The sequence below is a fragment of the Buceros rhinoceros genome, unplaced genomic scaffold (genome assembly GCF_000710305.1).
Source record: "Buceros rhinoceros silvestris isolate BGI_N320 unplaced genomic scaffold, ASM71030v1 scaffold15193, whole genome shotgun sequence".
Classification (NCBI taxonomy): Eukaryota; Metazoa; Chordata; class Aves; order Bucerotiformes; family Bucerotidae; genus Buceros; species Buceros rhinoceros.
The window spans coordinates 25,666-40,007 of record NW_010403148.1 but is presented as its reverse complement, the minus strand read 5'-3'; the positions used below and the strand labels follow the sequence as shown (position 1 = coordinate 40,007).

Sequence of the window (14,342 nt, the reverse complement as noted above, 5' to 3'; positions counted from 1 at the left end):
GAACATCCCGGTTTAAAAAAAACACTGTTCTTGGTCTAACTGGCCTCTTGACAAAGTCTAGAAATTCTAATTAATTCTGCATCACCACATCCCTTCTATAAAATGCATCTCCTGCCCATCCAGTCATCAGATGAAGCTGAAGCACATACATGCATTTTTCCAGGCTTAGTGTTGCATGGGAGAGAGGGAAGGAAGAGGAGGCAAACCCTCATTTTGAGAAGGGATGTGAAGGAGTAGAGAGACTCCTCAGATCTTTCTTCTCCTTGACTCTTTTTTCTTAGGGTGACGCCGTCCTTCTCCTCCTTGCTACTTAGCTCTAAAATTCTTTTGTCTCCTGAGAACAATGAGGACAGGCTGAGAGAGTTGGGATTATTTAGACTGGAGAAGTCTCCAGGGAGACCTTATGGAAGCCTTCCAGTACTTAAGAGACGTATAAGAAAGATGGAGACAATCTTCGTAGCAGGCCCTGTTGCGACAGGACAAGGGGTGATGTTTTTAAACTAAATGAGCAGAGGTTTACACTAGGTAGAAAGAAGAAATTTTTTATGATGAGGGTGGTGAAACACTGGCACAGGTTGCCCAGAAACGTGGTAGAGGCCCCATCCCTGGAAACATTCAAGGTCGGGTTGAACAGGGCTCTGAGCAACTTGATCTAGTTGAAGATGTCCCTCCTCATTGCAGGGATGTTAGTCTAGATGACCTTTCAAGGTGTCTTCCAACCCATATGATTCTATGACGAGATGGAAGAGGTCTGGCAGCAGCTCGCTCCCGCTAGCTGCTTTTGCACAGATGTAGGGTGGATAAGGAGAAGCTGTTTTGCAGGTGCTCCTCGCAACCACCAGCCTTGGCTTTCACAGTAATGACAAGAGCAGGGAACAAGAAACAGTTCATTGCATCCCTTGATGCATTTGCTCCACTTCATGGTGAACATACAGGTTCACACACTATTTCCTTGTACTAGTAATCTGAGCAGGTGGGTAAGTAAGTGCAGCAGGACCTTATCACCACAGGAGAGGAGGAATAGAGTGTCCATAGTTAGGCTGCTGCTTCCTAGAGGCTGCTTAACTTCCTTGTTCAGCCTTTACAGAAAACATTGTTCCTTGTGACATTTCACCATTGACACTCAGGGATCTTCCCAGGCCTGACAAATCTTCATTGTCCCACATCACCCACTACTCCCACTTCAGTTTCCATTCCCTGCTTATGCATCCTCCAAAGTTTGGATGATAAAGGAGGAAACCCACCCCTCCACTTTCCCACCCCACTTCTAATCCTTGTTCAGCTCCCCTGTAAAAGCAGTTTGGTGCCCCCCACCGTCCACTGGGATGGGGTGGGAAGGGAGTGGGTGAGACATGGAGGGAGAAAAAAAACCACTGCAGCAGTCATCATCCCAACCGTGAAGTCATGCATGCCCCGCCTTCAGCTAACTGCCTCGGCCGCAGAGCTGATGCTGTGGTGGGAGGGGAGGAGGGACCAGAGGGTGATCATCGAGTGAAGTTCCCTCTTCCACTTCCTCCCTCCCCGCAACCTGCCGCTCACAGCAGCACAAGGGCTGATACCCATATTTGCCCGTCTCTCCCTGCTGTTCACCTTGGCCTGACTTTCTTTTGCTCCAGGCACTGTCGTCCGCCACAGGTCCAGAGACATGCAAGCCATCAAGTGTGTCGTGGTGGGAGATGGGTAGGTACCCCACTGGTTTGGTGTGGATGTGGGGAGGGAGGGGCAGTGACAAGGGGCAGGAGACAAGGTGGCGGCCTGGTGAAACTTCCCCAGCTTTGCTTCTGACCTCCTGCAGACTGCATTCCCTCTCTTACTCACTCTTCCCTTGCCAGGGCTAGGCACCTTCTTCTGGGGAGTCTGTGGAAGAGAACATTTTGAAGGGCATCTGCAAAAGGGGCATGGAAAGTGGAGCAGGTCTGTCCCATGCACAGGAGGTGGTGGCGTTGCTGCCAGATTCAACCTGTAGGCAGTAGGCAGATTTAAAACTCAAGAGGTGCGAGCACTCTCCTGCAGGTGAATGGCTCCTTGAGAGCCATCTGCTCACTGCGACTGACTGGCAGAAGGCACGGCACTATGGTCCTAATGAGATGTTTGCCAGTATCTCTGCATTCTGCTTTTCTCGTCACATTTTCTTTGTATCAGGGAGTGAGGAAGACTGTTTTTCAAGGGGTTTCTGTGGGCAAAACGAGAAGCTCTTTCTACAAGTATGTACTACTTTGGGAGCGGGAGGTAACACAACCTTGCCTTCACGGCACGATGGCGTCACTGCCCATATCCCATGATCCCTGGAAATGGCCTGATCTAATCTACGAATAATGAAGCAGTCAGTAACTGATGGGGTCAGGAGGGATGAGGTGGACAGGGCCTCTTCTTGCCCTGTGAGATGAGTAGATGCAGGGGAGGGAGGGGAGGAGAGTCCACATTTGGCACGGTGTAGGTTAATTCATTTCCCAGCTAGGAGCTGGCCAGGCTGTTAACTGGGGCAGCTATCAGGTAGCAGATGAAGAGACATTTGCAGCAGCCCTGCTCTCCACAGTCACTTCCTCCTTCAAAACTTGCCTGGGGAAGAAGACGTCATCAAACATAACAGTACATGTTAGACATATTCTCAGGGGATGGGGCAAGGGGATGGGGAGAAGAGACAAGGAAGGACAGAGCTCCAGATAAACACCATTACTTCTAACAAAAGTCCCCTGTAGGCTCCAGGCTAGATCTGGATGAACAACTCCACTGGGCGTTTATCTGTTGCCCTGTTAATCCCCCTGTTTCCCCCTTACACATTGCACCAACTCTGCAGTCATTCTCGAGGCAGCATTCCCCTCATATCGTGGCTTAACCCCACAACAAGTCCTGCTCTCAACCCCTCTGACCTCAACTGTTTTTAAATGTCTTCTGTCCCATTATTTTGCTTCTCACAGTGCACTTCCCCCTCATCATCTTGCAACACAGCAGTTTAGCCATCCCTCCACTGCTCTAAGTTCTTGGTTCACCACCCTTCATCTTGCTCCTGGCCATACCAGCCATGTCACCCTTCCTTGGCTCAACCTTACCGACTGCAGGTCCTTCTGCCATCACTCAGCTAAGCTCCTCATGGTACTCCATAGCTGTTCTGGCTCCATACCTCCCATGGCTCTACCACACATTACAAACCTCTTAACTCTTCCTGAGTTCAGTTCCAGGAACCTGCAGATGCCACTAATCTCACCTATTCTCTGAATGGCTTTGTTGTAATCTTCACTGACCTTTTGTGCTCCTCTCTGTTCAACAACAGCAATTCAGAACCTTCCCTCCTTCCATGACTGACTTCCCCACAGTCCCAAGATCTCCTAAGCCATTACCTATAGAGCTTCAGGAAGCCTCCAGGCCCCCCCTCAATATCTCTAGAGCAAGAGGGAAGCAAGGAAGCTGGGAAAAGAGAAGGGACTGTGAGAGGAGGATGTAAGAAAGGGAGGTGGCAGAAGGAAGAAAAAAGTGTCAGTGTACACCAAAGAGCTCAGTTTCCTCCTCAGCTGCCCCACAGCGCAGTGACCAAGGCAGGTGCCTCATGACCAGAGCAAAGATAGCAGCTGTGCCTGTCAAGGGCACACAAAAAGGCAGGGCTGCAGCTCTGCAACAGGGGACTTTGTAGGTACAGCTGAGATGGTTGGAGCATCTCCAGCCTCTCTCCCAGGAAAGACATCTCCCTCTCCCTGTGGCTTGCTCATAGTCTGAGGAAGCAGGTTGCTTTCACCACCTCCATTTTACACACGCTGTAACTGAAACATGGCCAGACTTTCCCAGGCCACACAGACCTGAGAAATAGCAGTCCATCAGAAGGATTCTCCTTCCAACACCTGTCCTTGCTGCTTTATCTTCTTCCAGTTTCTCTCCGCTTCTTCTTTCTGTCACCACAGGTTTTTCCTTGCCCACAACACCTTCTCCTCCCCTTGATAGCCTTACTGCCCCCCTTCTCACCTCCCTCATGTGAATGCTCTCATCCAGTCTGGATTGTGCTGCTACCCTGGCTTATTCACACCCCACCCTGTTGCAGCATGGGCACAGGAGAGGCTGAGGAGAGAAACTCAGAAACAGCACCAGCACCTCCATGAGCTACCGGGAGAGGAAACTTGCTTGCTGCTTACTGCTCTCCCTGCGGGTGATGCTGCAGTGTTCCACAAGTGATTCTGCAGCTTGCTGCAAACAGACAAGACTGGAAGGTGTTGTGGTTAAGTCAAGAAGAGGTGTTATCAGCCCTTGGCCAGAGCACCGGCAGAGGTCTGTGTTGAGGAGCTGTAGCTGGCTGGGCAGCTTTGTCATGGCACTTCCACAACAAATCAATACACCTGCCCTGACTGTGAGCGTACAGCACTGTGCGCACACTGGAAAATGGGCTCCCACCTCCACCTCAGAGTGGATGCATTTTAGCTGAGTGATCTCTGTACCAGACTGTAAAAACAAGCTTTCATGCTTGAAGACAACAAACATTTCTGGGTGACATCCTGTCTCTCTTCCTGCCAGTTGTCTAACCTATGGTTATGCATGCTGCCTGGTCCTGTGAATGTCTTTCTGCTTCAAAGGATCTCCTGATAGGGCTAGCTTAGAAGCGTGGAAAGATTGCCCCTCCCCACCTCACCCTAGCAAGACTTCCTGCTAATTTTTCTTTCTCTTCCAGAGCTGTGGGGAAAACCTGTCTCCTTATCAGCTACACCACCAATGCCTTCCCAGGAGAATACATCCCCACTGTGTGAGTAATGCATAAACAGGTCCTGGGGTGGGTGGGAGGCATGTAAAGCAGGATGCAAACGGTGCAGAAACCTCTTGTTTTCCACTGTGAAGGCAAGGCTGCAATTTCTATGCCAGCAGAGGAAGGGCTGCCAAAGCAGCGAAGGTGCCTCTATGCCTCGGATCTGTCAACTTTCACCAGAAGGACACGTGGTCTTATAAAACCCTGGTATAAACGAGATATTTGGGAGACAAAAATCAACCCAAGGCTCTATCTGCCTGTTAAGGTTGCAAGTACTAGATGGGGTCCTGTTAGGCAGAACAACCAGACACCAGGCTGCAAAAATCTGGCCAGACCCAAGAGAAGATGGTTGGATGGACAGGAGTCCGCAATGCCTTCTTTGCCCAAGGCACTCAACGTCATTGGGGCAGGCGCTGATGGTAAGAGTGCAGGATTCAGCTCCGTGCCAGAGTAGAAGCACTATGCAATCCAGCAGATGTATATGTGAGGCTAGGATGGATCTGCAGACTCCTGGAATGAGGAGCAAACTTAGAGTGAGTGTAGTTTGAGCAGTCAGATGCATTTGTCTCCACACGGTGCATGGACATCTGTTTGGGGATGCACACCACACGTACTCATACCACACCACTACATGCTCCCTGAGGAGCGAAAAGGAGCTAAGCACAGTGTGTCAGACTGCCAGCTCAGGTTCAGATTCTCTGAGAAGGACAGGTGCAGAAAAACCTCAGGACCTCACTTTTTTATCCAGACAAACTTGCATTGGACATTGAAAAAAACGACTGTGGCGGAAAACTCATCTTTTCTCAGAAGCTGGTTTGTGGAAGGGCACCATCCCTTCCTAACATGTAGACATGAAGTGGTAATGTGTTTTGTCACACACCATTTCTCCTTCTGTCTGAGGCTTGTGTCTGGAGGTGTGAAATGGAGGCCCTTTTGTGCTCCTGGACTGCATGGCTTACAAGGTGGCATATCCTGTGACCACATTCACAAGATCTTTGTGTTGGTTCCTTCTTATTGCTGGTTTCCCTCACTTTAGCCTGAAAAAAAAAAAACAAACATACCAAAAGGAACAAGAAGTAAACTTTTCTAGGAACAGGAAGTAAACTGTTCTAGGATGAGGAAAGAAATGCATCTATTGATGTTCCATTAATGTCTTTGATCTCTATATTCATCTCTGTTAAGTCTTTGCTCCCAAGCACATAATCCTGACAGCTGTTCTCAAATATTTCATGCTGGACTGTCAAAGAGTAAGGGGACATACCTTGGCACATTGTCCTCAGTTCTAGCAGGGGTGCTGAGGAGTGCAGGGCTCTGGAGTAGCTACAGAGACATGGGTTCTTCACCATTAAGAAGAAAGTTGGGTTTAGAACACTGAAGACAGGCAGGGGCGTGGCTAGAGCAGACACAGTTGTGGGAAGGATACTGAGGAAAGAAGTGGGAAACTGGAGGGTTTATGGATCTGCATACAAGGTGACAAAGGTGGAGCTGCAGCCAGACACCTGTCCAGGACAGATGGGTGATGGGGAGGAGGTTGATGCTGAATGGGAGGTCCAGAGGGTCACAGGAAACCTGTATCACCCAGGTGAGCTGAGAAGAGGAATCACTACCCTTTCCTCCTAGGTGCACCTAGTGAGCCCCACCTACACTACTGGAAAGGCTCCCTCTTCTCCTGTTTGAGCTGTGGACTGTGTCTCTGAATTTCAGGTTCGATAACTATTCTGCCAACGTGATGGTTGACAGCAAGCCTGTAAATCTGGGGCTATGGGATACTGCTGGACAAGAGGATTATGACAGGCTGAGGCCACTCTCTTATCCGCAAACGGTGGGTCACACTCTACGCCCCTCCTCCCTTGTTCCTACCTCAGATATGCCTCCATTCCCCACTGCAAAAATCAACATTTGCCATAAAAGTGACAGGACTGTCCCTGTCTCTCTCTGCCTTTTCTGAGAATAGCTCTGTTGATATACAAGTGCCTTGAAATCCTAAAGGTAGAAGACATCTAAGGGTATTTTGGAACCTTTATCTGAACTTCATTACTGGCATAACTTAGCAAGAAAACCAAGATATGCAAAGTTACTTGTGAACCCAGAAGACAATGATTTCAGTGTGGGGCCGATGCCTTACACAGCCCTGGTAAAAACCTCTCCTTTTGCAAAGTTAAAATGGTTCAGGGAATTTAGGAACTGAGACATATTTCATATGAGAAATATTCTCATATTTCTGTGAACCTTGCTATTCTGGCGTCTGCCTTTTTAAAGAGATCTGATGTGTGGACACATGTATTTGATCTACTGGTTCCTCAACTAAGCCCAAGCATCTAGCAAAACGAATGGATGCCTCAGATCTGTGTTCACCAGTTTTTCACCACATTGACAGAGGGATTTCAGGGTTTGCAGATCACCTTCCCTGGAGGATATTGTCCCAAGCAGTCTCATGGCAAGCTCAGAAAGGCCTTGCTATCTCAGCCATTGGTCTGAAAATTGCCATTCCAACCAAAATGGCTAAGAATTGAGGGCACGATTTGTTTCAGCTGGGCTCAGCCATCCAGAAGTCCAACACCTGGTATAAGCTGTTTGCCTAGGCTGGTTCTGCAGACAAGGCAAGCAGGTATATTCTCAACAACATGCTTGCACCCACCCTGGGACGCATCCCAAGGATACATGGGGGAACTGTTCTCCAAGGTTTTTGCTCTGATGGTTGTAGAAGTATGGAAATGGCTGGGCCTGACACCCTTGTTATAGCTTGGTGAAGTTGAATGAAGAGCTGGTTTGGTTTTGTTTTGTTTTGTTTTGCTTTGCTTTGCTTTGTTTTGTTTTGTTTTGTTTTGTTTTTAATGGATGTCTAGATTTTGCCATGTCCAGGAGAAACGCTTGTATGGATCACTGAAACTCCGCATTGTTTGCATCCTGCCTATGCACTTCTTGGACTGAGCTTAGCTCTGTCTCAACAGGAGGCAAAATTATTCTGGCCTAAAATCTTTCTGGTGTTCTGTGAGAAATGAGCAGGATGCTGTCAGGCCGTTTCCCATGAGGATGAGTGTGCCTACCACAAAAACCTCATCCTTAGGTTAAAACATTTGGCTCTTCTGATAATGGTGGCTATGGTTACCATGAGTCAGGGGAGCAAATATCCTTCTGTCCTCTAGAGACAATTAACAGCAGTCAGGACTGTGTTACATTGTGAGAGATGGCATGGCCCTCTGCTGCAGAGGGAGGGTCCTGCCTACCCAGCTCTTCTCTCCCCTCCCTGCCTCCTGCCATGCAATCCCATGCTCTCATCCTAACTCTGCTCTATGGTTGTATGCCTACAGGATGTCTTCCTGATCTGCTTCTCCCTTGTCAGCCCAGCTTCTTATGAAAACGTCCGTGCTAAGGTGAGACAGAGTATTCTGGCCCATCGGGGGTCGAGAAGGGTGAGATTGGCGGTGGTCTTGCAAAGAGAATGACTGTGGGTGGAGCCTGCTAATAGGATGTCTTGATTCAGTGAGGTCAGATCTTTTTTGTGTCGGTCAGAAGGAATTAAAATACCAGCCTTTCCCGGATCACCTCAGAGAAGGTAGCCAACCCTATTAAAGGGCTAGTATTCACCTTGCTGGGCTATTGACCCTTGAGATCCCAGGCTTATATTCTGACAGCATCTTTCAGACAAGACTGTCACAGCACAGATATGCAGGACCAGTCCGTAGAGTATGAGAAGCAGGTACCCACAGACTCTGGATGGGAAGTGAGGGAAGAAGTAAGATGTTGATAGAGAGAAGAACAACAGAGTATTTCCTTCCTATCACTTTCAGGTTCCTCCCTGGGTTTCAGGGAGCCATGAAGGGTGGAGAGCAGCTTGTGATTTTGCTTATTAGAATTCGAGCTCCATGTCAAGGACTTTGTCTGAGGACCCAGAAACAAGAGCTGGCCTGGGCCAGGCTCTAATGCCCAACACCGGATGGGAGGGCTGTGAGGAAGGACAGGGTGTTAGCTATCTTGCTGAAATTTGTTCAGAGTTGCATCTTTGTTTCCCTTGTGCATGCCTGTATGTGTGACTTTACACATCTTTGCCATTTTGCTTCCTTGCTAGTGGTTCCCTGAGGTACGGCACCACTGCCCTAGCACTCCCATCATTCTTGTGGGCACCAAACTGGATCTTCGTGATGACAAGGACACCATTGAGAAGCTGAAGGAGAAGAAGCTATCCCCCATTACATACCCTCAGGGTCTGGCTCTGGCCAAGGAAATCGGTATGTGCTTGGGGCAACATCTTGGACCTACTGAAAGGAGAGAGGCAGAAGATAACGGCTTCCCCTCAACCTAATGAGGTGTTTGTAGTGATATCTCACAGTGGTATCTCTGATGGACACAGGGAAACACAGTAAGAATCATGGGAAAAAATGCTCTTCAGGAGACTCAGGAAGGAGATCTGCTCCTTGAAGAAGCCGCAACCCCTCAACCCTCTGTTTTCTGCCTCACTGTGGCCACCACCCTCCACACCTCCACACGCACACACGCGCGCACACACACACACACACACACACACACACACACACACACACACACACACACACATATAAATGTCACTTGCACATTCCCCTCCCCTTTTACTCTGCTATTTCTATCTGGGCCAATATTTTTCTGTAAAAGCCGCAGCTGCTGTGTGGGCAGAGGCCTCTCCTCCACATCCGGAAAGAGGCGGAAGAGTAAGTTTTCTAACATCTCTCAGGAAGAGTTGCAGCTTCCTGTCCCTGCCTCTGACTACCAGGTCTTATACATGCAATCCTGGGTATGCGTGACCCACCCCACCATTCGTTTCAGGGGCATAAGCTTCCTCCTGTATTTAGGGACATGCACAAATGCCTGTTCCAGGTAACCCTTTCTCTCAGATGCAGCATTCATGGGCAGCAGAGAGGGTGGGAAACAATGCTTGAGGGAGTAGTTTTCAATTGGAATTTTGGAGGAGAGGATGTCCAACCAGGATAACATAGCCAGTCTCGCATGATGGCTCTGATTTGGCTACAAGGGTGAAGAATAAGCAAGCTCTGGTCTTGTCTAGCCGCCAAGCTTTGCTCTGAAGTCGAGTGTCTGAGTCTGAGTGAAGAGTGTCCTGACAATGCTTAATGGCTTTGATCACCTGAGTTGTGTTTATTCAATTCAGGCAAGAGCCAGGTGCCTTTCTTTCCAGTTCAAGGTCTCTGAGAATTCGGAGGTACAGAGTCCCAAAAGGGTGGTGCCATGTGATTTGAGATACCACTAGAGGTGCTTGAGGCCAGGCAGTCTGAATGATATCTGAAGCCTGAGGAGTCTTGAGAACTCATCTCAAGACGAGACTGAGGGGGTATTTAGGTGGTGTGTACCTGCCTCAGGGCACTCTAAAATGGGCACTGAGGGAGGAGGGTGTTGTGGCTGTGGAGTGGTGTGAGCCAGAAATGTGTTGGTGATACAGGCATATGCATCTCTTTCTGCTTGACGTGGTCTGTGGTATTCCTCCTCAGCGTTTCTCTTCTGAGCAGCCTTGGCAGCAGACTCTTGGGTACCCCTACTGCCTACCCCAGTTCCCTTCTTCCACATTACAGCACCTGCTTTCCTCCCAACAGACTCTGTGAAATACCTCGAATGCTCAGCTTTGACGCAGCGTGGCCTCAAGACAGTGTTTGATGAGGCTATCCGAGCAGTCCTCTGTCCGCAACCAACCCGGACAAAGAAACGTGTATGCAACCTCCTCTAAGCAAGTGAGTCTGAAAGGGATCTTTGGGAGTGACACAAGTGGCACTTTCCTGCTCCTGAACCCAGATGGTTAGGGCCGCTGGGTTCCTATGACTTGCCGTACCTGGTGGGATGGGTCATCCTCAAAGACAGAGAGGGGGACAGCAGTCCTGCTTGGGGAAAGGACAGGCATGGTATGACAGAGACCACAGACCCCTGAAGCACTTCTTCCTTGCTGCTTGCCTAGGGACATGTTTGCCCCCATCTCCTGTTGCAGGACAGCCCAGGATTTTCCACCACTGTCCTCACAAGGAGCTGTCTGCCACCTTCTGCTACAGAGGGAACTGTGTCCAGGCTGCCCTGGGGATTACCTGCTGTGAAAACTGTGCAGCTGAAGCCTTTGGCTATAGAAAGAAAAAAGAAAAAATTGTTCCTTATTCATGCCAGTAGCCCGATGGCCCTTCCTCTCACCTCAAGGGGGTTTTTGTGTTGCTGTTCATTGGCAGGCAGCAGCTTCTGCCTCAAGACTTCTTTACTCACATTGTCCCCACCCATCCTTCCCCCTCAACTCAAGGCAGCAGAGGAGGAGAAAGGTTTCAGGAAAGGCAAAGCTGGCCAGAGGCTGAGGATAGAGAAGAGTTGAGAGCATTTTAGCTGAGAACCTGCCCTTTCTTCTTCTACCACCACCAGGGCAGAGGCGGGGAAAGCAGGAAAACAGCAGAGCTGGTTTCACAAAGTCTGTTATGTTTTTGGCTACAGATTCTGGCCCTGTCCTGATGCCAGGCTATGCCCAGCACACAGGAGAACGATGGCTCCAGCATCCCAGCACTCAGTACCTTGAGGCGGTCACTGCGCTTTTCACTTCTGCTGGCTTGAAAGACTGTCGTGGGTCTGTAGCACTGGTTTGTCCATTTGCACAACTTCCCCACACTCGCCCCAGCCCAGCTGCTCCTTCCCTTCCTCACCGGCCCCCAAGGTTACATGTAGCGAATGAGACCCAATAAACAGACCGTACATTCTTGCCATGTCCCTGATGTGTTGCACCTCAGGGGAACACAGCCCTGAAGCAGTGGGAAACGGGATGGCTGGGGTGAAAATACTTGCCAGCTGTGCCTCTTCTTCAGTGGTGGCACCCCGGGCAGCGCCACGCTGAGCTTGGTATCGGGCAGCCCCATCTGCTCTAAGATGAACAGAGGAGGACTGATCCATGCACTGAGTTGCTAAGTTCTCAGCTGAGCCCCTGCATTCCTCAGGAAAGTGCAACTATCGTCTGCCAGTGAAAGGCGGTGGGGTAATTGCACCTCAGCTTTTCCCCTTTCTCTTCTCAACCTCCATGTGTTCAAAGGAAAAGGTTGTCTCCCCTCTGAGATGCACAGAGGATGAGATGCAGGCTTTGGGAGGGGACCCCTGGGCCCAGACTCCTCTCCCTGGGAGCTGCCCCTGCAGGTTGTTGGAGACATCCTTTCACCAAAACATTTCTGTGTTAACGATCCTAACTAAGCTAACGTCACAGGCAGTCATATCAATACTGGCAGTCACTCACGCTGCCAGGCACAGGCAGAGTGAGAACAGGAAGGGGGAGGGCAGGGGGAAAAAAAAAAAAAACAAACGAGCAAGGAATGAGTCACCAGGCCAGACAAATTGCCTCCAAGTCAGTAAAACGAAGCTGGAGAGCGGTCCCCACTGTACTATGGATTTGGCATCTGTGAGCACCTACCTTCTTGATGCATTGCAGGGACTTGAGAATAGGAAGTGTTAGAGGATGGCTGCTGCTGCCACTGCTTGTGGGAGGGAGGAGGGCTCAGGGTGCAATGATCGACACTGCAAAATCCTGCAGTCCTAGGAGGGCAATGAGAAACGGTGGAATTGAGCCAACTTACCCCTCCCCAATGCAGCACCACTTCTGAGTTTCAAAGGCTGCTTCCTGCACTGAGGAGGTGCATGGGTATGTCAGCAAAAACCTGCCAGTGAAGCCCCTGCCAGGCACTCTACTGCTAGGGAAATTTCTGCAAATTAAATTCATGGTTGAATTTGAGTAAGGTAGTTAATTCAGTGATGTTACACATTATCCACTAACAACGTCCAGACCAACCCCAGAGGATATCCTGTGGCAGAAGTTCCACAAATGTCTGCATTGCACATGGGCTGCAGCATGAATTTCACAAGCCCCACACAAAGGTAAGGTAAATTGTGTCAACGTAAGTCCAAAAGAGCAGAAATGAAGTCTCTGGAGTGGGCGTGTGCTTATGGAAGGGCAACAGACACAAAGCCATTGAGACAAGAGATCTAGCCTCCCTTAAACATCCTAAACATTACTAAGAAAAATAAATTCTCAGGGGATTAGTACTTCCTCCCCAGTCTTTAAGCCTTGACTTTTACCTTCTCAGTCTTCCCTGTCATGTACAGCAATGTGGAGAGGAAAGGCTCACCATGTGCAAGACACAAAATTCTTGTATCTACCTACCTGTGGGGGTGCACAGGCTGAGCTCTTCTCCCAAAACAATTCAAGCAGTTTGCACAGCCCTGCTGGAGCTGAGGCAGAGAATGAGGCAGGACTCCAAGCATTGAAGAAGCCAGCTGGAGACTGGAAGTTGTGATCCTATGACTGCATTTATGCTAACAAGTCCTGCAAGGGGTAGCTGGCCTGAATAGAGCTCTGCTGTTGCATGGCTCTGTTTCTTCTAAGATAGGAGCTAGGAGGCTCCCTCCATGGTGCCGCAGATACCTGCCCTGCCATGACAAAAATAGCCGCTGGGTGCTGCCCACGCCATTCCTTCCCCAGTGAAGCCTCCTCTCTCCCGTGAGTCTCCACACAGAATTGTGGCCAAGATCTAGGCTAAGGTGTCCTGACAGCTTTGAAGTCCTGTACTGCCTTCACCTGTTCACCTTTGAGCAGCACTGGCTGGACATAAAATAGCTCAAGGAGGTTTGGAAGGCCAAGTTTTAGACCCTGGCTATGTTCTGCTCACAGAGATGCTCCCTGCTTCTGTCAAGGCTGGAATTGGTTGTAGGAACTCGAATGCTCGTAACAACAGAGCCAAATGTCAAGAGCTGGGTGACTGAACAGCACAAGGAGTCGCTGATGCTTGCTGCAGGGCAGGGAAGGAGGCAAGGACTACGAGGAAGTACTTTGTGCAGGGAATGGGATGGGAAAATCCTCATTTCCTTGCTCAGAGAACTGCTCACACTAAGGAGCTTAGTCTTTCCCTGTTCCATTTCTTCTGGGGTCCGCTCCTTGCAGCAGAGGTGAAATCTGGTAGGAGGGTTTGGGGCTGTGGAATTGCAGCTTTTTTCCAAAGAAGGTGCAAAAGGCATGAGATTGTGAATGGAGCCAGGGAAGGGAGAGAGTTGAGAAAGATATTCCCCCTATTTGCCCATCTGCCCTCAGCTCCATCCATCTGGAGATGCTCATAGGACAGAACAGAAGGGAGAAAGGTTTGTATGCTCAGAGTCCACCCCGTTTTCTGAGCATCTTGCCAGCCAGAAGGCTTTGCCATGTCCCTGAAGCTCTGAACAGCACCAGTCCTGCCAGCAAAACCCTTGGAACAGGGAACCCCGCTCCTGTGTGCCCGCGAGCATTGACAGTGCGCTTTGCACTGCCACAACTGCCCCCTCCAAGGGGACACGACGAGTCCTCCCCCACTCCTGCCACGCCACCCTCCCACCACACTGCTGCTTTCTGCATCCCTCTCTTCTTTCTCCCCTCCACTGTCCCCAGCTTCTTTTACCGCACAACTCATTCACCCATCTTCCTCTGCTCCCTCTTCTCCCCCTTGCCCCTCTCCTGCATCTCTCTCTCCCCCTTTTATTCTCCATCCCTGTTTCTCCTCCCGCTTCTCTCCGTTCCTCTGCTCTATCGTCCATCCCTCCTTCTCCTTCTTCTGCCGGTGTTTCATTGGCGGCCGGGATCAGTCCCCCCGTAGCTGCTACC

The 14,342-nt window shown here is 49.9% G+C and overlaps 1 protein-coding gene across 1 annotated transcript; it reads left to right on the top strand.

Annotated features, from left to right (window-relative positions):
* Positions 1–1,467: 1,467 nt before the first annotated feature.
* On the top strand, positions 1,468–11,432 carry RAC2 (ras-related C3 botulinum toxin substrate 2 (rho family, small GTP binding protein Rac2)). Its single transcript, XM_010132907.1, has 7 exons — positions 1,468–1,680; positions 4,652–4,723; positions 6,428–6,545; positions 8,035–8,097; positions 8,793–8,952; positions 10,303–10,437; positions 11,171–11,432. Exons 1-6 carry the CDS (start codon positions 1,646–1,648, stop codon positions 10,431–10,433), a joined length of 579 nt encoding a protein of 192 aa, XP_010131209.1. The 5' UTR covers positions 1,468–1,645; the 3' UTR covers positions 10,434–10,437; positions 11,171–11,432.
* Positions 11,433–14,342: the final 2,910 nt, after the last annotated feature.

Coding starts and splice junctions, on each gene's coding strand:
- RAC2 (XM_010132907.1), top strand. CDS start 1,646: ATGCAAGCCATCAAGTGTGTCGTGGTGGGAGATGG. Junction 6,546..8,034: donor CACTCTCTTATCCGCAAACG/GTGGGTCACACT, acceptor GTATGCCTACAG/GATGTCTTCCTGATCTGCTT. Junction 8,098..8,792: donor ATGAAAACGTCCGTGCTAAG/GTGAGACAGAGT, acceptor CTTCCTTGCTAG/TGGTTCCCTGAGGTACGGCA.